This window comes from Helicoverpa zea, chromosome 31, assembly GCF_022581195.2.
Source record: "Helicoverpa zea isolate HzStark_Cry1AcR chromosome 31, ilHelZeax1.1, whole genome shotgun sequence".
NCBI lineage: Eukaryota > Metazoa > Arthropoda > Insecta > Lepidoptera > Noctuidae > Helicoverpa > Helicoverpa zea.
The window spans coordinates 8,191,452-8,219,426 of NC_061482.1; the positions used below are offsets into that span (position 1 = coordinate 8,191,452).

The 27,975-nt window shown below is 35.5% G+C and overlaps 3 protein-coding genes across 10 annotated transcripts in view; 2 read left to right on the forward strand and 1 right to left on the reverse strand.

Annotated features, from left to right (window-relative positions):
• Window positions 1-855, forward strand: part of LOC124645439 (multidrug resistance protein homolog 49-like) — a 14,796-nt gene extending 13,941 nt beyond the window's left edge. The window contains exon 26 of the mRNA XM_047185239.1: window positions 136-855. Coding sequence (XP_047041195.1) covers window positions 136-224 — 89 coding nt within the window. The 3' untranslated portion in view covers window positions 225-855. The remainder of the gene's footprint in view (window positions 1-135) is intronic.
• Window positions 845-22,493, reverse strand: LOC124645441 (circadian locomoter output cycles protein kaput). 6 transcript variants are annotated; one of them, XM_047185246.1, is made up of 14 exons: window positions 22,331-22,493; window positions 21,947-22,109; window positions 21,474-21,622; window positions 21,158-21,339; window positions 20,948-21,065; window positions 18,934-19,029; window positions 18,752-18,815; window positions 18,191-18,429; window positions 16,610-16,757; window positions 9,235-9,421; window positions 7,219-7,395; window positions 6,607-6,795; window positions 6,109-6,231; window positions 845-5,170 (listed from the first exon to the last, which is right to left on the reverse strand). In XM_047185246.1, exons 2-14 carry the CDS (start codon window positions 21,982-21,984, stop codon window positions 5,015-5,017), a joined length of 1,866 nt encoding a protein of 621 aa, XP_047041202.1. In that variant the 5' UTR covers window positions 21,985-22,109; window positions 22,331-22,493; the 3' UTR covers window positions 845-5,014. The 6 variants fall into 6 exon arrangements, with proteins under 6 accessions (XP_047041202.1, XP_047041198.1, XP_047041203.1 ...); XM_047185242.1 differs by having other exon boundaries at window positions 9,229-9,421; XM_047185247.1 differs by having other exon boundaries at window positions 6,109-6,225; window positions 22,331-22,492.
• Window positions 22,494-24,129: 1,636 nt separating this feature from the next.
• Window positions 24,130-27,975, forward strand: part of LOC124644955 — a 29,824-nt gene continuing 25,978 nt past the window's right edge. For 2 of the 3 annotated variants that reach the window (XM_047184648.1, XM_047184649.1), the window contains exon 1: window positions 24,130-24,316. In XM_047184648.1, coding sequence (XP_047040604.1) covers window positions 24,266-24,316 — 51 coding nt within the window. In that variant the 5' untranslated portion in view covers window positions 24,130-24,265. Of the gene's footprint in view, window positions 24,317-26,052; window positions 26,172-27,975 lie in introns of those variants that run through there. The other variant, XM_047184650.1, reaches the window with a different exon arrangement.

Below are 27,975 nucleotides of genomic sequence, written 5' to 3' on the forward strand. Positions count from 1 at the left end.
AACAGATATTCAAAATAATGTGATTAAATTTATATTTCAAGTACATTTAAAAACACCGCTAGGAGGCAGCTTGAGATATTTATCAATGTGAATTAACTTCTATTTCTACCTATTTGTAATTATTATTGCCCTCAGGTAAAATAGTGGAACGGGGAACTCATGCTGAACTATTACAGCTAAAAGGCAACTACTGGAGGATGTGTAAAGGACAGGAGAGCCCGTGAATACGATAAGAGAAATGTAGGTTTTACAACGGTGTTTGACAGTTTGGATAATTCATATTCTCTTCGATCTTTCTGATACGTTACGAAAATTCACTTCGGCTACGATATTCCCATCACCCTCGTGGTACCTCAAGATCCACACGTTTGAATTGTGGATGATCTTGGTAACTTGATTTATGTGTATGTATATGTATTTACTTTATATATACACTCGCCCATAGCCCATAAATAACAGCAACTAGATATGATATACCTAAATGTCTGAAAGACTCACGAATCACACAGACGGTTCACATGGCCCGTTTTTCATCTCCATTGGTAACAACTTAATATAATGTTATCGAAATTCCTGAGTTATTTGGGAATGTATTTTATTTATGTGTGAATAAGGCGTGTTCCAGGCGTTTGTAATTGATTACATTGTTTCCTGTCAGAGGTGACCTTGGTGGGAACTTTAGATTCCATTCGCGGATTTTGTTCCAACCTTGGATCTTAGTGTAGTATGATGGTTACGCGCAAGAGATCTACAAATTCATATATCAGCAATATAAGAGTTTGTGTAGATAGTCTACTTGTTATTTATTTTGATTGACTGTTAGAAATAAAATAAAAAATAAATATTTGTATTACATATTTTGTTTTATTTTGAATATCTTCAATTAATCGTCTCTCACAATAATAATGGGCTACTTATCTAACTCACAATATCACTTCACGATGCTTTCCCTTTTTGGCAATACCCTGTAACTTTTTAAATGTAGTACAATTGTATCGATGTTAGATAAAGCTTAAGCAACAAAAACAGCCGCTGACGAGGAACGAGCAGTGTTGAGGCATTCTGTTGGCAAATTCCAGAGCTCCCAGACATTGGTTTCTCTTTCAAAAATATGTTTTGGTGCTCTGGGATCTTGCTCTAACGGTTGCAGTCAGTTAAATACACAGATGTACCAACTCCATCAACTCTTTAACTTGCATAACATACTTCTGTTAAAACGTTGCGCTTACTACTAACTGCTATTGTTCGTGTACCACAACACTGCGCTCTTCTCAATCGTAAGCAATGTTATAAAAACATTTAACACTGCGAACAATATTAGCTAATAGAAAAGTATATACATCTATGTTTATTTTATACAATAATGGGAAATAATATCAAAGACATTAGGTCATAAAATGAGAGACACGTAAAAAAACAATTATGTTACATAAAGTGTGTGTATTGTATTTAATGCACATTCTTAAAAATCGTTTAAATTTTGGTTATATTTATTCCCTTGCTTAACCACTAGGTGATAAGGATAAGAACATGAACTTGGAACAACATCTGCATAACATGACTTGGTATGCAAATACAACGGCAGCGGGCGAGCAGAGGGAGCAGACACAGTGGTCACTGTGTTCGTGTCTCTCGTCAGCGGACTCCGCTGCCGTAGTCATTGCTCACCAAGGGTGGACGAACCCAACATTGAATTTCAACGACTAGTGTCAATTATCCACTATGCATTTGTGATAAGATTTTAACAAAATAATTGTACTTTAACAAATATGAAAATAAAAGCTAAGACAGCGAAAGGAAACAATAAATGGGTGTTGCATATTACCTTGCCATCACTACCTGCGCGACGCTGTAACATACCCTCGGTTAGGTAATCACTTTCATTCGTTTAGTAGACTTTTAATCTATAATACCTCTTAGGTGTTCTTGCTATGTAAATTGGATAGACGACATTTTAATTTACAAAGAATCAAATTAATTATGCTATTCTTAACACACCTCTACAAGTATAACTATGTTGCAATGGGTTTCTCATTCAATATATAACAAATTATATAATGAATATTTCAACCGGACCAATAAGACCCAAAACTAAAAATAAATTGATGAAACATCTCTTGTCACTTAAAAGTAAACTAAAATTGCGACGCGCTCAACAGTTCGGAAATATTCATGGCAGCTGCATATTTTATAATTGACCAATGGTATCCGAACACAGTTGCTTAATTTTGCTGCATAAACTAAATTAACCACTATGAAATATATATAATGTTAAATGGGAACTTAAGAACGTAAATTTAATGCGTCTATGCTCACTACATAGTATAATCGCGGGTTAACAAAACCTTATAAATTGAACCACCTTCATGCTACAGCAATGTTTCTACCTTGCTTCTGTAGTCAATGGTATTTTGAATCATACACCCATAATGTACACTACTGACATATACTTACACTAGCTAACTTATATTCTTTTTCTAACTATATTTACATCAATTACAACAATTTTAGTCATTTTCAGCCGATTGCATTAAAATATCATGTTACAAGTTCGTAATTGTTGATTTTTCCTTTACGTCTTACTATTAACGACTTACGTTTACTTCACCACTACATTGAATAAAAGGTAACAGGTACACATTGTTTGATGATTTTGTTAATTTTAAATATCAAGCGTGAGTAATATGTGAAAGTATTTAGTAAAAATCGCATGAATTTTGACGCAACCCGCCGTTATGTATGACGAAGAACAGTTCCACATGCCGAACAAGATTGGTCTGACAAAATATAAGAAAATTAAGGATCCACTGCACGAAAAACTACTATCTTGTTGTTGACACTAGGCAAAAGAAAACAAGAGACTACCTAAAGCCATACATTCATTATCATGGAATACCTGTAGCTGTAATCGCATAAGTTAAGAGTACTTGGGTTTGTATAAATGCAAATTTTCTTTTTCAATCATGGAGTGCAGTAATGTCGATGCATGATGATAAAGTCAGTTAATTTTATTTCTAGTAATAAAAATCTTTTAGCCGGTAACCGCTGGAGGTACACAAAGGCCTACAACTGGTAACCACGCCACAATTCCGGATAAAATTCAGCATGTGAAGCTCTTCAATTTGCACGACTTTGTACGAATCCCACGCCCGCCTAATTGGCCACTTGATTAATTTAGAATCAACATCACATCTCATATAAATACATGAAAAATTTAATACACATGCTAACGCATTTTGGCGATCTACAATCTAGAATTTACACTATTACAACTTGTTTAAATTAAATCGATGTCCCGACAAAAGAAATGTGGGAGCCATCACGACAGAGTGCTCTAATTAAATGAAATGTAGCAGCGCATGAGTTTCAGGAGTTGTCCATTCCTACATTTTATAATACAACTATTTTCATTAATTGCGCGCTTTTTGGCCACTATGGTAACTTCTCACGGCTTCTTCTCAGTACCGTGCTTACTGTGCGCACGGCTGTCGAGAACGCATTCTACTAACGCCAAAGAAGGAAAAATAATATATTTGCTTTTCGATAAACTCTGTGGATACATTAATCAAATGTGATAATATAAACCGACATGGCTATTTCTTCTATACAACTTGGAGGTTTGCAGGTTATCATTGACCCAACTACTTCACGGACGAAATCCTGGGTAATAAAACAAGGTCACATTTATGATTATATACTTTCAAATTACATTTTACATTCCTAAATAGCCATGCTGTCAACCGTTTTCATAAATAGCCATGTCGGTTTAAATAATACAGAACAATTACTAAACATAACAATAACAAATTGAAAGCGCAAGTGCGCTTAAAAATATATTTTATTCTATAAAATGTAACAAAACGTGAATAATATAAAGAGAAAGCCAAAGAACATAATGTGAATACGTTAAAGTTTTAATATATAGCAATAGATACCGCAAACATTAATTGTAAGTAAGGTATGAGAAACCACCAACTGATAATAATAAAATTCGTAGATCGTGAGCACAATAGCGCAAAAACGTAACGTAAAAAATTACCTATATAGTCACTAAATTCAGCAACGAGATCAAAAAGTGTAAAATTATATTTTACAAAAACATGTTCTGAGAAACGCCTGAAATATACGCGAAAAATGGCACGTACCGAATCAAATAACGTGTAGATATTAAAACATAATAACACTTTGGTTTATTGATTCTGTAATAGAGCTAAAATACAATAAAATTGTTTTAAACAATATGTACTGAATATAGTGTCTACTAATAATGTATTTCTTTAAAATAATAACTTAATCTTCAATTCATATAACCTTGTACATTTTCTACATAAAGTTAAATAGTTTGTTAGATATTGCACAGCCTTTTAACACAAGAAACAAGAAAATATATAAATCAATAAACACGTTTCCATTGAAACTTACCATGCGCCTGAGCATGTATGATGCATACGTTTGTATGTAAATATTTTAGGTTTTGGTATAAAAAGTTATAACGTTTTGCTGCAAACGAGCATATCTAATACAATAAAGAACATGGCGTCAGCTGCGCTTTCCTTACATTTATGGCCAATTTCACTGATTACTCATGTCGCGGTCAGCTTATCAAGAATAAGGAGGAAGTATCTGACAGATAAACTATAACTTTTGGTTTTACAGGATAGCATTATCTGACAACTAAGCAGCCATCATCTGACAGATAGCATACATTATATATAGGAGAACTGTGACTATCGGTAACCAGTGAAACTGTCCTTATACTAGTAAATATAGTAAACAAATTGGCAAGTTAGTGTACGTATGGTACGCTTGAACTACACTTCGCTTGACCAGGCACTTAACTAAAGGTGAGCCATCTTGAAATTACTTTTTATTTAGAAACTCGGTTTTAGAATAAAATGCAGCCATTTTGCGAATTAGGCGATAATATGATATTTAGGAAAAAAGTGCTTTACCTTTAGTTGAGTACGTATTCAAACGGAGTATAGGTTATAAATAAGGTCGTGGGTCGGTCAGCTCACTGTGGCATGTGTTGGTGGTGAGCGCCCGAGTGCGGCGGCAGCTGCTGCGGGTAGCCGGTAATGGCGCGTGAACTGCCGCCCTCGTAAACTATTTGTGCCGGAATACGCTGGTTCTGCTGAATATCCTCCGGGTGCACGTATGGCCCCTGAACCTATATCGTCAATATAATATCATTATGTTAAATTTCCTTTGTTGTGAAAATTGTACTCCATTTGAGTAGGCGGTAAAATAAACAACCTTGATATGACTTTAAACAAATAGTAATACTATAACAATTACTTGTTGATTTATTTGAATAAATAATTGTTATAATAAATTGCAGTTTAAATATTTAATTTGTATTTTGTTTAAAAAATTCCATCAAGATTATTTACCCTTACGCCTATTCTAATGGAGTAGGGATTGTGATTTATGTAGGTGAAATGGAAGTAAAGTATTCGCTTTGTTAATAAGTAATGCCATTTGAGAAACAATTACCGTGACCTGTTTCACAAAAATATTGTTGATACTCAATCATTATGGCAGTTTTTTTTAGATGCCTTTAGTTGTAATATGTTCAATTAATGATATAGAAAGAAGGTCGAATTTGTTTTCTTTATAACCAATTTTTATGAAAATTTACCCTCTTATTAGAAATGGTATTATAAATATAGATAACGAAATGATCATGAAAAAAGGCGTTTCTATTCTACAAAGATAACTTCAGCAGATTTAATAAAACACTAATGCATTCCATTTTAATGAAAAATAAGTAATTTATATAATTTCTAAAAACCTTTCAAACAATTTCTAAATGCAGCATGCTAACTTTTGTAATTCTGTATTAAAAACCACTTTATATACCACAATGTCTCTGAAATAATGGCATATGATAATCTTACATAAAGTTATAAACGTGACCTCATTCATATTTAGAATAGGATCACAATCAACATGAATAAATGGTATACGTGGGGAGTTTTCAGCATATACGTAACGTCTACTTAGTTGTTGATCAAAAATAAGTGACAAACAAAGCGCACGATTGCAGAACATGAAGAGATATAAAAGCACAAAATATGTATAAGGTACTGGTATCGGCATACTCACGTTTATAAGCGGCTGGAGGATGCCAAGCCTGGCTAGCAACAGTTGCTCCTTTACCTGGCGCAGCTCTTCCTGTTGCCTGACTATCATTTGTTGCAGCTCCTCGTGTTTTCGTTGCAACTGCTCCTGCCACAGCCACTAACTTGTATCATGCAATACGGTGCATTGGGATGCCTAACTACTTTATTGATTCAAAGCAAAATCAATACACATTGATATTGTAACCATGCGTACTTGAATCTTTATAATAATTGTGGGAGATATAAAGGCTTACGCACATCGGGGCGACATGACAGAGGATAATGTCACCGATTAGCTTCTCTAGACAAGGCTTGGGATCGCATAGCGCGTTCAATGCCGCATCATACGTCCATGTCGTATTCGTGTAATATAAGTATGAATGTACTTTGGGTATGATTATATTCCTCTGCTATGCCTTCCCAAACGCAGTTATACTATTACATTATAATAATGTAGGTTGTTGCACAGAGCGACGCTCACCTGCATCTGCGCCTGGTCGGGCGACACAATGACGGGCAGCGGCGGTATGGAGAGCGGCAGTACTCCGGGCACGCCCACGGCGCCCACCGCGCCCACAGCGCCCGCTGCGCCCACGTACGGCGCCGGATCTAAGTACTGCGCGCCGATACCGTGCTGCGGCGCCGGGGCCGAGTCACTGCTCTTGTGCGTCTGCAACATGGAGGAAGGAAACATGAGCGGAGAAACAATAAGCCAACCGTCAACCGTCAACCGTCCCCCGAACAACGGCATTTTGGCACGCTACTTTCTTAGGAGATTTTCCGTTATGCCATCTCCGCTGGTCATTTTGGTCTCCATGGCAAGGTAATTGCATCTCATTGCACAGTTCGCTTCAAAAATAACATTGCTTCTTAGAAGTTAGCCATTCGATACCTCGCGCATGCTCATCGGTGTTTTGTAAATACATAGACGAAACAAAACGAGCATATGAAAACCAAGTCCCAACTTGTAGAATACAAAAAACAAAAACAATATTAATTGTTTCTTATGTACATATTTATTTTGGTCAGCCAACAATTAACAAAAGCAGCTATAAAGAAACATATTAGATAGTCAATTAGGCGTTCTACTTACCTCTCGCATGGAATTTCTCTGTGAAGAGCGTGAGTCGCCGGATAGTGAGGCGGTATCAGATCCGGTGAACCGGACGTGAGAGGCGCGGGTCCACGACGCGCCGGCCGTCGCCACCGTGCCAGCCGTCGCAACTGTGCCCGTTGTACTGCCGGCCGATGCTGACTTCACCGAAGCCGGCTGTACCAGTCAATAATAAATATCCGGACACCTTTTCACACACGGTCAGTTAGCCTCATGGTAAGTTATTAATTAATTTGTGCTTTATGCTCTGTACTAATAAGCTATATGTAGCTACGTATAGCCTTCTTTTGCTGTGCCCTAACAGGGTCCATAATATGTACCTAGCTTTAAGCCCCTTGTAACATCATTGTAACATTATGGTATGCAAATAAATATAGCATGCTACATGCTCATCACGTAGCTGTCGACCGTGCCGATAATAATCGAATCCAGAACTTCAGGTTTGGCTGTCCGGCAACGTGGCCATTGCGTCATCGGGGTCGTCAAATTATTTATTTACTAGCTTCCGCCCGCGGTTTCACCCGCATCCCGAGAGACCTGCTGCCCGAAGCCGGATGGTGAAAAAATCCTACATTCTTCTCCCGGGTCTAAGCTATCTCCCCTCTAATTTTTAGCTTGAACGGTTCAGCCATTCTTGAGTTATAAAATGAGTAACTAACACGACTTTCTTTTATATACATACAGATTTGGGATAAAAAAACAGGAACACAATTACATGGATAAGTGTGATAAATGCTAAATAGTTCCTAATGTTTCCAAACCATAAAATTCTGACCATAAATATTTTTCTCCTGGGTTTCTTTCGGTCCTGACAGTCGTGGTGGCCTAGTGGGCAAAGAACCAACCTCTCGAGTATGAGGGCGCGGGTTCGATTCCAGGTCAGGCAAGTACCAATGCAACTTTTCTAAGTTTGTATGTACTTTCTAAGTATATCTTAGACACCAATGACTGTGTTTCGGATGGCACGTTAAACTGTAGGTCCCGGCTGTCATAGAACATCCTTGGCAGTCGTTACGGGTAGTCAGAAGCCAGTAAGTCTGACACCAGTCTAACCAAGGGGTATTGGGTTGCCCGGGTAACTGGGTTGAGGAGGTCAGGCAGGGCAGTCGCTCCTTGTAAAGCACTAGTATTCAGCTACATCCGGTTAGACTGGAAGCCGACCCCAACATAGTTTGGGAAAAAGGCTCGGAGGATGATGTTTCTTTCGGTCCTGCTACTTACTACTTAGGAACTGCACAAAATGAGTAGTAGAGAGCTGTAGGTGCAGAGAGTAGCTGTACCTAAGTATTCTGATAAGTCGGTAATACCTACGCTCTATCTAAGCACCTTTCAAAACTGTTGGTTGACCTTGGAAAGAGGATAAGTATTGCCAGTGCAGTCAATAGCGATGAGGAGGAATTTTATGACGCTTTTTATTTTTAATGTTAATACCTGTGTTATTATCATATTTTTTTGTGTACATAACTATGTACATATAAGTCTCTGTTATACATAATACCTTTTTTAATTGTAAGTAAAGGCAAACAATCGCATTAGGGTTGAATTACGGTAAGAAAATGCTATTTTTTGACATACAAGAGAAACTTTAAAACCCATCGCTCATTAGGTGCATTGCAGTTTATTTGCAAGTATAATAGGAACTGTGATGGTTAAAACATTTACTATAATAACTTAGTTTAAGTCGATTTATGTATTTTTTGACAACCGCGACAGCTTTTTTTAACAGATAATTATGCAATACTAGCTTTCCGCCCGCGGTTTCACCCGCGTCCCGAGGTAACTGCTTCCCGTAGGCGGATGGTGACAAAAACTATTCTATGTCCTTCTCCTGGCTCTAAACTACCTCCCTGCCAATTTTCAGCTCAATCGGTTCAGCCGTTCTTGAATTATAAGTGGTGTAACTAACACGACTTTCTTTTATATATATATATATATATATATAATATATATAGATAGATTGGCTCGATTAAAGCTATAATATAAACTTACACTAACTTGTGACAGCGGTTGATATGAAGAGTTGCCGAAAGCATCGCTCGCCTCGGACATGTATGAGGGTGACATGGACACCATAGCGTCATCAGACGGAGCCTCCTTCATCACTCCTCGATTTACCTCCGCTTCACTCACGGTGTCCGCCTCGGCACCTTCCTGCTTCATGCTCTTTGCAATATCCGCGTAACTGAAACAAAAACGATACATATACATTTTAATTTAGTTCATCACCATGCTTTGAATCAAAATTACAAACGAGCGCACCTCATGATAACCGATAATTCAAAGTAACGAGGAGAGAAGTTATTTCTATGTGACTTGCAAGTGTGATCTGACCCAGAGAGTCTCGTCGAGTGATGCACATCGAGCGCAAGCATTTACCAATTAAAGGCCAGATTCGACGCAATTTATAAACGCGTTCGTGAAGAACGATTTCAATATAGAATACAACAGGATAATAGACTACATCGGGAGGAGGACCTTTGAACGGTATTATATTATTTTCTGCATATGTCTTTGTATGCACAAATACGCAGGCCTACATATATCGTTATTTGACGTCGACGTACTTGCACACAATCAAAAGATTCCATTCCAAGATTAAATCCTCGGTTTTACTTTTGTACCGCGATATTGCCCATATTATTGATGTGTAATATGTACTCCTACTAAGCCCGCACACAAATAAAAATTGGTAAAGAGGAATTTATAATTTAAAGATTGTCACCGTTTCACAGACTGATCGCGGCAAGCGTTGCTTAACCTTATGATCGATAAACTCGGACACCAGTTCTAAGCCACTAAGGCAACATAAAAAAAAACGTACGCAAAATTGCGTAATATTCTTTTACTAGAAGATCGCACTCGAAAAAGTACAAAGTGATCCTACTAATATTATAAACGCGAAAGTTTGTATGTATGGATGTATGGATGTTTGTTACTCTTTCACGCAAAAACTACTGAATGGATTTTAATGAAACTTTACAATAATATAGCTTATACATCAGAATAACACATAGGCTACAATTTGTAAACATATTGTTCGAAATACTAAACCTGCGCAGACGAAGTCGCCAGCTAGTATAAAATATGATTTTCAAGGGAAATGCGCAACGAGTTTTTAACTTTTAATGGCATTTATTTTGCAAATAAACTCTTTTACAAAAAAGAGGGCACCTATGCGAGATCTTGGTTTTAAGGACTGTACGTGTATTTCAAAGGGTTTAAATAGCTGTAGTATGTTACTAGCATCAAAAAGTCAGCCAAGTATGCGTGAGAGTATATTCTAAATTTGAATTTTGTAGAATTTCTAAGAAACTGTTTTAACCTTGTTTTGGACTAATTCCTGGTAAAAAGTTCGTGGGCGTTTTGAAAAGTTTTTGACGTGATTTTCAGAAAACTGGTAATGCAGTTTAAATTAATGATTAATGTACTTTTCTGTTACAATGAAATCATCATGTATCACACATCCATCCTCCGAAAAAGGCTCGGAGAATGGATGTACTTTTCTGTTACATCAGAGCATTTTTGAAAAACTGTGCGTATTTGATAAAATTTTCACCTGCTCAAAATGCTCTATGCTGATGATTGATGGCAAGTTTTCATTTTTTTTGTATCAAAAAAACTTCTCGAGAACGTGTTTTGAAATTAACAGGGTTCTCAGAAATATGTTCAAGATTTTTTTTTTTCGCCAAAAACAGTATAGATTTGGCGAACAAATTGTTTAAGACAAGCCAATTTGGGCATTCAGTGCCTGAATAAGCAATGCAGGATCGGGTCTGAAATGACCTTTTGAAGAAAATGTCACACAAGTTTGAGTGGACCTGTCTGATAATGAGGCAAGCATTTGTCGGTCTTCGTTGAATTCAACAGAAACATTGGAGCTCAACAATGCAACGAACATACCATAGGAAGAAGCATTTGTATGCGTAACAATATCGCACAGGGAGGAGGTTATATATTTTAAGATGTTATAGGAACTACTAGCGGCGTTGATCTAGATTTTTTTTAAGTAGCTTTAAGCACTTATTACAAAATTTTATTAAAATTTTAGCTTCTGCCAGTGGTTTCACCCGCATCCCGTGGAAACCTCTGCACGAACCCGGATAAAAAGTAGCCTACAGCCTTCCTCGATAAATGGGCTATCTAACACTGAATTTTTCAAATCGGACCAGTAGTTCCTGAGATTAGCGCGTTCAAACAAACAAACAAACTCGTCAGCTTTATAATATTAGTATAGATTATAGTAGTATGTAATATAAAATCAAAGTTTTATTCCCTTCAAAATAATTGAGAGTGGCATAAACCATACACACGTCTGTTCACCTTTATTCACTTACTAAATATAAACCAATTAATAAATTATAGAAATAACAACAATCCAAAAAAAATGGAATTACCAAAGTGGAATTAACGATCATAAGTAAATTTTTATTTGTCAACTACAACATGAAAACATGTTTATATAATTTGTGATACGTAATACCGACTTAAATTTCAGTATTGATATAAAAGTGATCGCTACTCACCGAAACGAAGGTAACGATATTCAGCGATTTTTGATATTGTGCTGCTTTATTTGATTTTTAACACACAGGTAGTAATTATATGAAACACATACGTATATCAGGATTGAATTACTGACGCATGTTATTGTTCTAAAAGTGATCAATCAGCACCCACACTTATTAACTGCACTCTGGTGGGAAAGGTTATTGTTTGCAAATATATATTTACATATTTCACCTGTTTAGACATGTGCTTAATTACATTCACATCTAGCAGTAGTAGATGCCGTGTAAGTGTACCGTAATGTACAAGCTTATCATCATCCTCCGAGCCTTTTCCCAATCATGTTGGGGTCGGCTTCCAGTCTAACCGGATTCAGCTGAGTACCAGTGCTTTACAAGAAGCGACTGCCTAATGTACAAGCTTATATAAATGGAAATAAGTATAGTTTTATAGTATATTAGTAATAGTATAGTATTAATAAAGGGTATGATTTAAGCTGTCACCAATTTAATTCATTTTGTGTTTCTTAAATAATAGGGTTTGCCCTCAAAATAGTAGATTTGTCACCAAATGTAGTCACCAAACAATATAAAATCATTTCCACAATAAATTACCGAAAATCATGGAGATATGGGGTCAAGTACCAAATAAATGATTTTGTATGTATTATAATAGGTTTGTCCTAATAGTATTTAAGCAAACTAATTTAAAGAGATCACCAATAAATCATATATTATATCACTAGAAAATTTCATGAAGGTCTAAAAATGTAGGGTGGTCGTCATCATCATTTCAACCAAAAGAGTCTACTACTTAACTGGCCATGTGCCTCCCCCCAAGGGCTTTAGTTTCCACAGGTAGTATAAATATATTTAAATTAAATTTCTAGCTGAATAGTAAATAAAACAATTAATCAAAGTCAAAATAATCAATATTTATTGTTAAAAATCTCACTGCCCGCGCCCCGCATCGTATGATCGTACCTACAACCAACCTACAACCCATTCGTTGAGGCCCGAAAGCGCGCCAATTTGTCTCCCTTCCCTTCCTCTTCCCTTTGAACATATTTTTATTAAAATTATAAACTGATGTATTAAATTGGTAACGAATACATTATTTTAATAACTGAACGAAATAAAATGTAACTACTGTATTGGTGACAAAATAACAAATAAAAAGGAGTCGCAGTCAGGGATCGATTAATCGATTTATTTGGTGACAGATCTACCATTTTGAGCACCAAGCTATTATTTAAGTAATAAAACTATTATTATAAGAACGAAGTTTATATTCATGTAATGCACTACAATTTTATTGGTAATCCATCTCATATTTTACACATTATATTAACAATAATTTGCTAATTCATACCTGGGAACACTCTTTGTTTATCTGAGAACGAAAATATTTCGTGGCGATAGATCTATTTATTAGGTGATACAACTTGATGACAAATATAAATTTTGGTGACAAAAAATATAGTTCCCATTAATAAATAATGTCGTGGTGGCCTACTAGGTAAAGAACCAACCCCTCAATTAGTGTGTGGGTTCGATTCCAGGTCAGGCAAATACCAATGCAACGTTTCTAAGTTTGTATGTACTTTCTAAGGTATCTTGGACACCAATGACTATGTTTCGGAGGGCACGTTAAACTGTAGGTCCCGGCTAAAATCGAATATCTTTGGCCGTCATTAAGGGAAGTTAGACGCTAATAAGTCTGGCAACTAGTACTAAGGTGTATTGGGTTGCCCGGGTAATTCGGTTGATGAGGTCAGACGCGCAATCGCTCCTTGTTAAACACTAGTAGTTATCTGCATCCGGTGAGACTGGAAACCAGCCCCAATGTAGTTGGAAAAAGGCTCGGGAGATGATATAGTCTTATAGTATTCACACAATTATGTGACTTGGAGTTAAATCATCAATGATAATACGAAAAACATTCATTTTAATTACATAGTTCGTTTATTTTACGTTTAAGCCGGCTTTTCACTATGGGATATAATATATACCTAGGTATTACAACCTGAGATATAATGTTTTATCACTCGTCATACATCTTGAAAAATATGTATAGTTTGGGATTAATATACAGGGTGTGTCGTTCACAATCACATTAAATCCTAGCGCATATACTTTATGATATTCTGTGGCGAATTGTAAAAAAATAACCTAATCTATTCAGTGGTGTAACCACAGGAGTCATTTTTCGTTTTCATTTCATAATTTACAACATCATGTGTAAAGCAGATATAAAGTTAAGAGTGTCGAATGTTTTGATCAGTTGACGGCTGTCAGTTTTCAAGGGAGAATTTTAGCTGTTTGTAATGACTGACTTTTATATGGTGTACACATTTTTATCCTATTTACTTTGTTTGAAAAAAACTTGTTTATTCTTTTTTCTTTGTGTTAATCGACATATATTAACCAGTATATTAACGCATTTAATTTAATGTGATTGTGAACAACACACCCGATATATTATAGCACAGGGAGAAATGTATGACGAGCGATAAAATATTATATCTCAGGATGTAATATATATGTAAATATAAATTATACCCGATGTAAATATATATTATACCCGATAGTGAAAAGCTGGCTTTATTTGACAATGTATCGTATGTCGACCTAATTGTGCAGATTTAATAAACTTTTGTTGAACAAGTCGACGTTACAAGCAATAAAGCCGGTTTTTCACTATGGGATGTAATATGATATATATTATATCCTGAGATATAATATCGCTCGTCATACATTTCACACTGTGCTGTAATATATATTACATCTCATAGTGAAAAGCCGGCTTAAACTCTCTTTCTACCAACGTCGTTCAAAAAGCAGTCCGTGAATAGGCATCAGAATTCATATTTATGACGTCGTTCTTACAAAGTATGCATAATGTATGGGAAAATACTAACAAAAAGACGATTTGATGTCCAAAGGCACATATGATTTTCACATACTTATAGTAATATGTAATAGCAGTCGCCCGCTACTTCGTATGCTTACATTTTTTTATCGTTAACGGGCTAACTGACAACTTTAAATCCCTCACTTCAACAACAATAAATTACCAACCACCGTTTAACCCATTATAAATGGGCTATCTAACACTGGAAGAATTTAAAAAATTGGACCAGTAGTTCCTGAGAGTAGCGCGTTCAAAGAAACAAACTCTTCAGCCGTGTAATCTATACTAATATTATAATGCTGAAGAGTTTGTTTGTTTGAACGAGCAATCTCAGGACAACGAAACTATTTTTTACTTTGTTCGATTTAAATGACTATTTTAGGAGATAGAGCAGTTTTAAAATAACAACACAGTATAGTATATTCCTCTGATTTCAAACGAGCCAGTTTACTGCGCAGAAAAATCACACACAGTTACATTACAATGAGTTACATTGTACCTGCACACAGTCAGTAACTGCTAGGCTAAGGGTAAGGCTGCAGTCGCCATTAACGCAATTTTGAGGGACAAGTTCAAAAATTCATCAAGCCAACTCACCCTTAAGAGATGCAACTACTATTCGCCAGGCAAAATTGAGGAAAGCTGATACTAATGTATGGTTGTAACTTGAGAGACATAAAAATCGCAGTGGGCTTTATAACCCACACAATTTAGACATTTGAAGTAGTTATAAATAAATAAACGTTTACCGTCTTACCACAAAAACTTTTTAACGTCAGTTTAAGGCTTGTCTAAAAAAATGTCAAATTATGACGTTGACATATGGTTCATTTTGGAGCCACATTTTTTTTAGACAAGTGTAAAACAGTGGTTAAAGTTTTTGTAGTAAGGCCATTATTGTTCAAGCATTTGTGATTACAAGTTAGTAACACTGTCACTTAAACTAGGTAACGCCTGTGCTATAGGTAACAGTACATTTGTTTGTAGTCTATGGATATTTCTGCTTATTGTCTTATTTATTACGTTGGAAATTAAAACTATCTTAAAGTTAAATTTATACTAAAAATTGGTCAAAATAATAAATGCTCTTATCCTTAAATTTAGGTATTTGTTGGTCAAAATAGGCTTAAGTCTTTACGTCTATTAATTCTTTTCTGGGGGATTGCTTTTTAGAAGAACTTTATGTGCATATATGAGATTACGTAGTATAATATTATTGACGAATTGTGAGGACTTTAAGCTCTTTGTGCAGATTAGCGGTGGGATACAACCTAGGGCTCGGTGTGGGTACTTTGAGTGCATCTCTCTGTGCTCCTTCAAGTTTGATAACCGATGTTTTGTGGGAGCCTCCCCATACCGATAGACAATACTTTATAATAGACTGACACAGTGAATAATAAATCATGTTTAATATACTTGGATCTTTAATATGTCTTAACTTTTTGAATATAGGCATATTTTTTTAGCTTTTTTGGATAAGAGCTCAATGTGCTTGTGCCAGTTCAGATTTTCGTCTAACAAAACTCCGAGGTACTTGATTTCCGAGACTGTATCCAGTGAGGTGCAAATACGTATGTTGGATTTATTGTCTGTCCAGGTATTGTGTACTAGCTGGCAGCTATCTAGTATCATCATAATCTCCCGAGACTTTCACAACTATGTTGGGAGTGTAACCGGATGCAGCTGAGTGCCAGTGCTTACAAGGAGCGACTGAAGTAATTAAAATATTAAAAGTCCACATTGGTCCAAAGCAATCTTCCGAAGATCTACGAGATCAAAGGTCGAGGTTTTGGGATTTTCACAATTTTTTTTGAAAGGTTAGTTTAATGTGAGTTTTATCACAAATTTTGAAGAGACTTAAATTCTTGATCTTAAAATTATGTACAAAATGAATAATATATGTTCTTTTCTATAAGAATATTCCAAAGTGACCATATCAAATAATACTAACCTTACAACTCGATGAGTGCAAACTACAAACTCCGGTTTTGAATTCCATTGATGATACGTGATGTAGAACCGAGTCTGTAACCATATCCACTGCTGCCCTTTTGTAAGGAATCGGTAGTAACACGATGTTAATTCACCTTTCTGCATCACTGAAATACAAGGAGTTCATCATATTATTCTAAGTTTTAACGTATGGCTTCCTGGACAATAAAAAATAAAATGTGTTATACTTCGGCCGTTCAGAGAATGCGTTCCTGACACCTATCAGTTAGTCACGACTAGTGATGGGCACAACATAACACTGAGTTCGTTACCGTTCCTTCAAAATGAACCGCCGCATTATTTTAAGATTATTTTCGTTTTAAATTGGCGGAATCATTTGTTTTATATTTTAGTTATTTAAGTGGAAACCAAAAAAAGGTAATATTCATATAATAAAATTGTTTTATTTATTCTTTGTTACAAGTACATTGAATTGAATGTGCGAACAGAATATTAATCAGACTCCGATTTGCTTGAGGAGGTGGTGTCTTCATCATCATCTTCGCCTACATGTATAATTATATTATTATCAATAACAGAATCAATCCTGATATCTCGGTCTAACAAAAGCCGGGTAATCAAATAAAAACAGATCGAAAACACTTGAAAAACGTGGTCTATGCGCACGAAACGACAACGGACGACTGTTTTAGCGTCACAAAATGGCGGCCCATAACGCCATTTGGGGTTACCATTTTTAATCTAAGTATAAAAATGCGGTTTGGTCATAGTTTTATTTTTATATTTCATAAACGTTATAATTAAGTCTTATAGTCCATTATTTTCCAATTCTTAAAAAGAAAATCAAAACGTATTATTTTATATTATAACTGTATAAGAACAGATTACGATACTTGCCTGTTATTTTTAGCACAGCACTACAAAATATAAACCGCTGACATAACCTTGTAATAGCGCAGTATAGATTTAGAAAAATATTGTTTACCAAGTTATTTGACACTCAGTTTGGCACAAAATTATAACATTCATTGATTATTGATATAATAATGTTGTTTTAATGCTCCTCAATTGTTAAAACGGTAAACAACCAGCAAAAATATTTTTATCGTAACTGCAACGCCATTGCAAAGTTACGTCGTCAGTTCAATCGCGACGTGTCAGGAACGCATTCTCTGAATGGCCGAACTATATAAACGCGAAAGTTTGTATGCAAAGATCAATGGATGTTTGTTTTTCTTTCACGCAAAGACTATAGTTTGGATGTTGATGAAAATTATCAGTAATATAGCTTATACATAAGAATAAAATTACTCTACCTACAGAAGGATATCAAGAGTAATGGTATTTTTTATATTCCCGGGTTACTGAGTTGTGGCGGTCAGATTGCCAGTCGCTCCAAGTAAAACACTAGTTCTGAGCTAAATCCGGTTAAACTGGAGGCTGGCCCCAACATAACAAAGTAAGTGTGATAAATGGCTAGGCAGATGATGGGTATTTTCTACTGTAAGTCGATAGCTTAAGGTTTTATCATTTTATTCGATTCAGGTAATGAAAACAATAAGAAACTAGATATACTTACAAGCTTCGTGGCACGTTACGACTTTTTCTAAATCGTCAAAGTGGTAGTAATCGTATCCCGAGGTGCCGAGTACTTCGAATGGCAAGTAGCCAATGATAGGCGGAGCACGATGGTCCAGAAACAGGAATTTCCATTCTAGACTATGTCGCGAAGTGAACTCACTGCGACTCGAGTCAACTAGTGACACGTCTCGTATCAGTTGCGGAGTGTATAGGCGGCCCGTACATACGAACAGTAACCTGACAAACATAGACATTTTAAAAAACCTGTGTAACGAAAGAAAACAATTCCACTTACAAAGTAAATTTTAAGCATTTATATCCTATTTTTTTATAAACAAACGAGTACTGCAGATTTTGACATTGTTTCTATTGGTCCACGTAAACAGCACAAACTTTATTGATATTGATCGTCGATGCCAATATCGACTATTCTGCTAAGTATCCGAATAAAATACAGCCTAGATCACCCAGGGATAGGTTTCCAATCGGGCCAGTAGTTTGACGGCCATTACCGTACAAACAAAAAGAAATATCCTTTAGATTGATCAAACTTTCTTACCTGGACTCATGGTCTGTTGTATAATTTGGCAAGTCATCATTATCAAGCGATTCCATGTTAGTTCCTAAAAAAGAAAACAGATTTTTTCTTATTTGAATCAAGTACGTAATAAGGAATAAATAGCCGTTCAGTTTATTCTGGACGAGCCAGTTTAAACCAATACTGTATAATGATAAACTTACGAAAATGACCGTTAAATTGTACAAGTTCATATGTGGTTTCATCTCTAAAATCCAATGATCCCCTTTTCAGATGACACTGGAAACGTATTTCGTTATCTAAAACAGATAAAACATTGATTGCAACATTCGTCTCACTTTATTTTCGATAAATTCTTATATATTGATTGTTGTAAACATAGTACTATGAACACATAATGAATATAAATAAATATATATCAGGTACAAAGCGCTCTGGTTCATTGTCATTCAAGAGATTTGCTTATTGAGTGAAATTTAATCCTGATTAGTTGGTAATTTTTCTAATGGTTACTCAGCAATACATTGTTGTGAAGGGAAAAATTCACAAATCCGTAATAAGACCTGTCGTCCTGCATGGTTCGGAGTATTGGGCATTGAAAAAGAAGGATGAGAAGAGAGTGCATGTAGCAGGAATGAGAATGCTGAGTTGGATGTGTGGTGTTACAAAAGTGGATAAAGTGAAGAATGATTACTTTAACTTTAGACGAAGTCTGAAAGTATCACCAATTACAGAAAAGATGAGAAGTAGAAGATTGTAATGGTATGGGCATGTATTGAGGAGGGATGATACGTATGCAACAAAGTGTGTGCTAAGTGTGAATGTAGTTGGATGGAGAGGAAGAGGAAGACCTAAGAAAAGATGGATGGATTGCTTGAAAGATGACATGAATAGGAATGGAGTGAGTGTCAGTATGACGAGAGACAGGGAAAATTGGAAGAGGATGAGATATTGCGCGGGCCCAAAATAAAATTGGGAACAGGGCAGGAGGAAGAAGAAGAAGGAACGACACACCCGATATAATATTATGACTAAGTAACGCAGGCAAAAGCGCAAGTTGGATAAACACAATCCCACAGAAATTCAGTCGCAATGCAATTTCGCTATCTTGCAAATAAAAACGCAACACAATAACACGCTCAGAGTAGGTACTTATATTCATAATTATGAAAAACTCTATACAATTGTGTTGGTAGGTAGTAGCAGTACTTAATACTTATTTGAACATGTTGAATTAGAAAATGGTTCTGAGAGTACTTCTTATGCTCAGGCACTTCGCAGTGAAAACATGAGAAACAGACAAACCCACTTTCGTATTTATGCTTTTAGTAAAGATATTTAAAACTATTATTAAATATTTCATTATTCTGACCCTAGACCAGGGACTGGTAAATGGATAGTGTGGCTTCCGTAAAGTACTATCGATAAAGAACTTTTCCAATGGGTGCAGTAGTTTCAGAGCTTAAGGGTGCAAACCAACAAACAAAAAAATTTCTGTCTTTATTATATTAGTATGTTTCTTTATTATATCAGTATTTTGTGCATGAGAGGTTTCTGGGGTTGCAGGGTTGGGATTGGTGATGTTTTGAATCAATTTGACTTCAATTTAACATAAGGAGAGCGCTCAGCAAAAACATTAATTTTAAAATTCATAGCAAAACGCACAGGACTTTTGTTCATTCATTGTATTTGAAGAGTATGTGTAAAAAGTAAGATCATAGATGCAACAGATATAATTTAATACTCTCTATTCTATCAGCATAAAAAGTCTTAGCAAAAGCGCTTTTTCTTAAAAGTAAGCTTAATGCTATAGAGTAGGCAATATATAGTGTATTTTTTAATTAAATAACCAGAACTGACAAGTAGTATCACTTTTTTTCGCTGCCAGCTGAATTTTTAATCACCTTTGCTTTGGCTTTACAAAATACTTTGCACGTGCTTAAAGTTCATTTTAACGCATAATGTTTATGCAATAAATATACAATTAATGATTGAATGGTTGATATATTTTAAATTAATAATCAACGCAAGCAAGCATAGCAATGTCATAAATTTGATAATCCAACATTCAAAGAGTACAAAATTATGAAAAATCAATTTGCAATACAGTTTCAGTACATATTTATGTTTTGTCAGTTTAGTTCATTATTTAGTTATAGAATAGTAACATATAAATATATGGATAATATTTATAATAGATTGACTATAGATGCTCACCTTTACCCACGGTGTGCATTGGATCCGTTGCTGTCCGAGGATTCTGCAGTAGATTGTATAAGCTTGGCCGGTCATCTTCACAAGCTAAGTCAAATATGCTTTTATTTACCACATCAGCCTGCAAATATTGAAATATAATAATTTTATTTCAATACATTATGTACAATCTTGGCTACAAAGAAATTGATATTAGTGTTCTTATGAACTTACAGGATTGTGACCCAGCAATGATGTTATGCTTTCTGATACATAGTAAATTTGACCAGTAGCAGAGAACACCATTACAAAACCTTCAAGGGCTTCCAACACTAAATATGTAAATTCTTCATTAGACAAGAATGCCGGTTTCCAATCTTCTTGTACATCATGAGCTCTTGATCTAACAGTAATTTCTGAAACAATGTTGACATTATTATTTGAAGAGGGAAACAATTACATACAAATTTAGGATTTTACAAAACCTCTTAAGTATTTTTATTACTTTTCTTATTCATTTAAAAACATTAAAAAATATGTTAATTCTTACCATTATGATTCTTCAAAAATGATATAGTGGACTTGAGAACAGTTGATTTGTCCATCTTCCTATTGTTAGTGGAAACCATAGCACTAAGCTCATTAACCAGCATATTGAATTGGTCTCTCCGCTTCTTCTCGCTTAAGTTGCGAGTCCTCCTAGGAGAGAGAGTTCAATTAATACTTGAGGCAGTATGAATCAACTTATCAACATACTGATTAAAGTGGCTATATTTGAAAATGTTTTATGGGACAATAACTGAAACTGCAAGTTTAAAACAGAAGTATATTATGCATTTTCCTCAAGGCAGACTGGTCTAGGCTACAACATGGTAATTTGAAAGTAAGAATAGTCAGATGTGAAATTTTGACACAACAGAAACAAGTTTGGAAAAAAAATTACAAAATAGGGTCCTTATTTACGATTGAACTTGCTGATGTCTATTATGGTATACATACCTACACACATATTTATGTACATACCTCTTCGTATCATCTTTATCATCTCCGTCGTCGTCCATGGTGCTGGTACTTATGTACGGAGTCAGCACTCGGATTGAAATCACTCTTTATGTATTTTACATCGCAAATATTACAATGGCGAAATCATCCACCTGACACAGCAGGCGCTCGGGTGTTGTACGAGCTGAAATCACATACAACTCCCCAGTTATTATAAGTACAATACACGTCTCTATAAGGATACTAACACAACATTTCGATTGATGCTTGAAACGCTGTCTATGTAAGATGCATTTACTTGAATGTGTAATTGGAAAATGAGCTCTGTGTACCAAGCACTGCGTCAATTTGTTGTCGATCAACTCTTATGAACTCTTGCTCATGCAAAACAATGTCACTACGCACCCGAAATGAATGTGTTATAAATATTTATTCCGAACACTGATTAGTAATAAAAACCAGCATTTGTTAGTCACTTTTTGGTAAAACTAAAGACCTCACACAACACTGTGAATGAGTTCGCTTTGGATTCGCACTCGATGACTCGAACGAGCGAGTCGTACGCACGACATAAGCTGCCATAGACAAAAAAGTATGGTTTTTATGACATAAAGTCTAATTAGAGGACAAGCTAAACGAGACCAAACGCAATAAAAATTATATACTTGTATTATATTATTTAACCTGTTTTTTATATATAGTAAATAGTTTAATATTATCACATTTTTTAAAACTAGCAAGTAAGCAAAATATGACGAATGAATTAATGAATGAGCTATGAATGACAGTGTAAAGACGAAACCACATTTTCAAAACGCCACGCGACGCGAAGCAAATAAAATTTAAAAAATCGTTAACAGTCAGTCTTCCAATGAGGGATTTTCTTTTTATTCTAAGGCTCACTAACGTAATAGGCAACGCCATCTGTTACTTTCTTGGGAACTATTTATTTATTTAAACTTTATGCTACAAAACATTTTTTCTAGTCAACATGGTGCATTGGTTAATAAGACAAAAATACAATATCTCAATACTGAATATGTAATAATTATATCAACATTAACGCAAATACACACACTAAAGAGAAATGTATATATAAATACATACATACATAATAAATTATTATAATGACTTCTTTTTTTTTACTTCCACACAGCATTTTTAAAAGATTGCTTGCTGGTGGACTTCCTGATTTCTAAAGGTAGTGCATTCCACAGAAGAATAGCTTGAATGTGAAAAAAGTATGAGTAGGACAGTGAAGAAGAAAGGCGTGAGAAGAGCGTAGATTTTTGGAATGTTGAATCAGCTCCGGGCTGATACAACGGTACTGAAAATGAGGAATTAGATACGAGGGGGGAGCAGGAGAGTTAAATAAAGAGTAAAGGCTCGTCAATGCAAACAAAGATCTTCTCTAACGAATGGACACCCATTTCAATTGCGTCCTGCACTCAGAAACATGCTCGTACTTCCGCAGGTTGAAGACAAATCTTATGCAATTGTTGATAAGCCAATCAAGTTTGTTGAGAAAGTCCGCATTGAGATAATAGTAACACATGTCACCTCAGTCAATTATAGGAAATATTAGAGACTGCACAAGTATTACATAGATCTTCGGCGTCAAACTTAACCGATTTAGATAACGTAAGGTTCCAGTTACAGGCTTACTCACACTAGAGTCTAGACCAAATACAAAACAAGGTTATTGACATTAAGGCTAAGCGGAACAACAACATCGTTTAGGATAATCTCATCACTAACAATCGCATACACAAGCACTACCACAATCATCTGATGATGATGTATATGTTTGTCCGTGTTGTTGATTTGCACGGTACACATCGGCTTCCGACACGTTGCGTCGGGTTTTAAGAATGTGTTTCTGGCAAATACATTTAAATAGAGGGTAGAGATACGGAGATATATTTTTATATGAACGGACATTGAAAATATGTCAAAATAAAAGTGTGACTTGTTCGTTGATCAGAGTGATTAACTCCTAACAGAATTTTCTAATTTACGTTTAGGGTTCAATCATCGCTAAATATGTATAAATTAAATTGGTTCAATCGTTTTTTATAAGGTAATGGGTCTACGTACATCTACACTCCATACTAAGAGTGATGATATTGCCAAAACGATTCTCGGTTCAACTCGGTCTCGCTCTGTTTAACTCATATCATTCATTCAGTCAGTTTTGAAACATCATTTCGCAGCGTTAGTTCGTGGACTCCGGTTGGTGCTTGGTGCGGAATATAGAAATTGAACGTCGAAAGAGAGCGTCTTAATTCTATTTGTTGTAAAATTTTAAAAATATCATTACAGTTTAAAAGTAGTATAGAAATGTGGCCAGCTCGTCCACGTCCTAGTAGACCAGCCCTCCGAGATATGCAGGTAAGAAAAATAATTTTTAGTTTGCCCTCTTACACCGACCGGCATATAAGTGAATAGATTAGCCCTTTGTTACAAAGAAAAATTAACTGCTATTACGGTTAAGTAATTCCATGTAACTATGTTTTTCGAATTCAATGTTCCTAGAATTGTGCGGGACACATATTATCCTCGCCACGCGGGTGTTACGTAAGGAAATTATATTAGGTAAGGCTGAAAATTAAAGGGTAACGACAAGAAGGGGACTGCTCTGAAAAATCTGAACGATTGTGTTAGCGCGCGCATTGCAAAGCCGCTGGCGTGTAAACAAGATAAACATAAACACGAAGGCGCGGGCGCGGCGCCGCGGTGTCCGACCGACCCAGCCACCCAACACCGCCAACCTTCATTCGCAAAAAAATATGTCCTACTTTATCTATTTGATACAGTTCTTGCAAATTCAGATTGACACATTCATGCCACTGTTTTATATAACTTGTTAATTTACGTAATACGTATACTAACATCGCTTTAAGTTTAGGTACTCAAAGGTGATTTTCATCCCACCATCTCGAAAGAGTAGTTTTGCACTTCGACATCTGAGTGCAAAAGCCGTTTTTATCTCTAGAGCGACAAAGTGATTTGAAATTAGAACATAGTGTGCAATACTCCATTTGTGACAATCTTGATAGGTAAGAAGAATTTTGAAATAAATACGTATTGTATTTATTACATAAAAATGAAACCCTCTTTCCGTTATCACGACATAACATGAAAACGGCTTGACCGATTTGGCTGAAAATTAGAGGGGAGGTAACTTAGACCCGGGAGAAGGTTTGAGGATAGTTTTTGTCACCATCCGGCTACGGGACGCGGGTGAAACCGCGGGCTGGGACCGCGGGTGAAAGCTAGTAAACAATAAAACAATGATTCAATTAAGTAATTTTTACTATAGTTTGTAGATCAAAAAATTAATAGGTATATACATCTTTTTAATTAGTCACGTTCGCGCCATTTTCTTTATTTGCATTTAGTGATTTCCTCGATGAGGTGGGATGGAATGTTACGTGTTGCACTCGAGTGAAAAGATTTTTACCTTGCGCTCTCTTGGTTTCCTCGCTATCGCTCAGGATTCAAATTTTTTAATCAATCAATTTTAGAATCCTTCGCTTGCTCAGTCGTCAAAATTGAGCACACGGTTAAATTTTGAAGCTTAATTTTTCAAAGCTTAGTCTTAACGCCGATTTACGTGATAAGCGCCGCGCTAACCCGAACCGGTATACTTTGTTTTATTGCCGTACTTAACTTTTTTATACTTCATCCCAGATTTATATCCGCCCTAAGATAACCCTCTGACCTTAGTGATGGTTACTGCTTTTTTGTACTAATACAATAGGTAGGTACGTACTTCGGCTACGGCTGCGGTGGCTGTCTAGACACAATGAAACCTACATTCACATGTAATTATAACAACATAAAAACATGTAATAACATTTAAAAAGTGTTTCTAGTCAAATATTATGATGTTATTAGGTAAATGAACATAATATTTAACTAGTGAAGGATTATTATTATTCACCTGTGGAATATCATTGTTATAATAAGTCGTGCATGTTGTGATCTATAATTAGAGGTGTAGATGATTTTGAATTAGCAAAACATTAAATAACATTAATATTTGTATTGACAACACTAAGGAGCAGTGTGAATTTTTGACAGATGAAGATGACAACCGCTAGTTTATATCTGTCGCGTACGCATGAAAAGTGGTTGTAATTTGCGTTAAATTGTAAGATATATAAATTCACGAAGTTTTTGTAAAACATATTGACGTTTTATTCGATAAAGGCTGGGAAGTATTACCCCCAGCTAACACTAGGTAGGTGTAACTTTGTTTACTTGTTGCTCCGCTCGTCTTCGGCGCCCGGTTTTATCTCGGTAGGAAGGTATACGTATACTATGGCAATTTTATGCTTTCGCTTTTTGAATTTATCTAGAGGCAAATGTAGGGAAGGACCAACCCACGTTTTTAATTTTGCTATAATGCGGTATCTATCTGTTGTTTTCTTCTAAGAGGTAGGGATCAATTCGTATAAGAAAACCTCATAAAGTTTAACAAACAGTTCTACAATAACATTCACTTGAACAACTTGATCAGAGTAAGTTGCAACCCCATCAGGGGGCAAGTGATTACAAGTATAAAAAATTACTACAGTAATAGAGGGACATAGTCCGTGCATAGTATCTTAGGACCGATTTGTATAATCGAAATACTTGTAATTATTTACATTTACTTTAAAATTGCATTATAAAATTCTAACTCTAGTTAGCAATTCAACTGATAGATAGAATATCAGGAACGGTTATTAGAAAATCACACCAGCACGTACCTACTGAAATAATATTTATAGACATAACATGACATCACCGTCTACCTACCCACATATCAACGTTAATGGTCCTTGCAGTGACTACTTCAATGAACTGTCACAGGGGTTATTGCCATATTCAACCCATGCGTAATTTCCAAACTCATATTAGCATAAGCACTGTGGTGTATGTCTTTGTTTGTTTTGTGAATATGGCCCACGTGGTATGGGGTGAGTGTATACGTTGTCATCGAAAATAAACAGTCTGTACACAGGAATCTCTCATTATCTGGAAATTCAGTTTACAAGTTGGTGTAGGAACTAACAACTGATACCACTATTATCAATATCACATTCCCATCTCTTCAATAATGATTATCCCACAAATTGTTACATTAACAAATTTTAATCTTATCTATACAAACCTTATAAAGAGGACAAATTTGTTTGTTTGTTAGTAATGGATAAACTCAGAAACCACTATTCTGATTTAAAAAAATAAGTCACTTTTGGAAAGTTACACTCTTCCCAAGTAACATTGGCTATATTTTATCTATACTAATATTATAAAGAGGAAAAATGAACCAAAGTAATGGAAATTAATTATTCAGTTTTAATTTTAGGATTTTCCACCATGTTTAGTATTGTTCTATTTTCAACATAAAATGTACCGGTTGACCGTCCTTTAATAGAACAATAACCTACCCTTGATGACCACTTCGATCATATATTTTTATTTTTAGAAGAAACGAATTTTTGAATGACGAAAAGTAGCTTATGAAAAAAAAAATTTGGCACACAATACTAGTATCTAATATAATCTCGACACCTTCCAAAAGACAGCTAATTACCAAAAATAAATAACAACACATTATAAGTGATGTCAGTCAGTATTTATTTGTTGTTTATAAACCAACAACGTTCCCACGCATCTTTTTGTAGCTCTTGCCGCGCATTTAACTACCTAACGAACTATAGACTTTTATAACATTGACATATTAGGTATCAAGATATCCATAGATATTGATGGGGTGTATACGAGGGCTGCCTTTTAAGTTGTGTCGTTTGAAATAAGTATAGACAATCCAATAGTTTATTACTGTTTATTGTTTTTTTAAGAATACTTAGGGATATTTCATGTACTTTTGCATACGTTCAAACAAGTTTTTGAAATATTTATTCCATTCCAAAGTAGGGGTAGTCAAAACGGCCTATTTGCAAGCGTCAACAGCTTCTTCAGGTGTGCAGAAAGGTAGACCACGAAGAATTTGCTTAATTTTGGGGAATGTAATAAAATAGTTAGTGCTTAAGTAA

Excerpts from the sequence above, each read along its gene's own strand:
- LOC124645441 (XM_047185242.1), bottom strand. The coding sequence starts at position 21,984 with ATGGACGACGACGGAGATGATAAAGATGATACGAAGAG. Across the intron at positions 7,396-9,228 it reads AACCGCTGTCACAAGTTAGT|CCGGCTTCGGTGAAGTCAGC; the intron begins GTAAGTTTATAT and ends TGACTGGTACAG. Across the intron at positions 5,171-6,108 it reads TCCTCCAGCCGCTTATAAAC|GTTCAGGGGCCATACGTGCA; the intron begins GTGAGTATGCCG and ends TTGACGATATAG.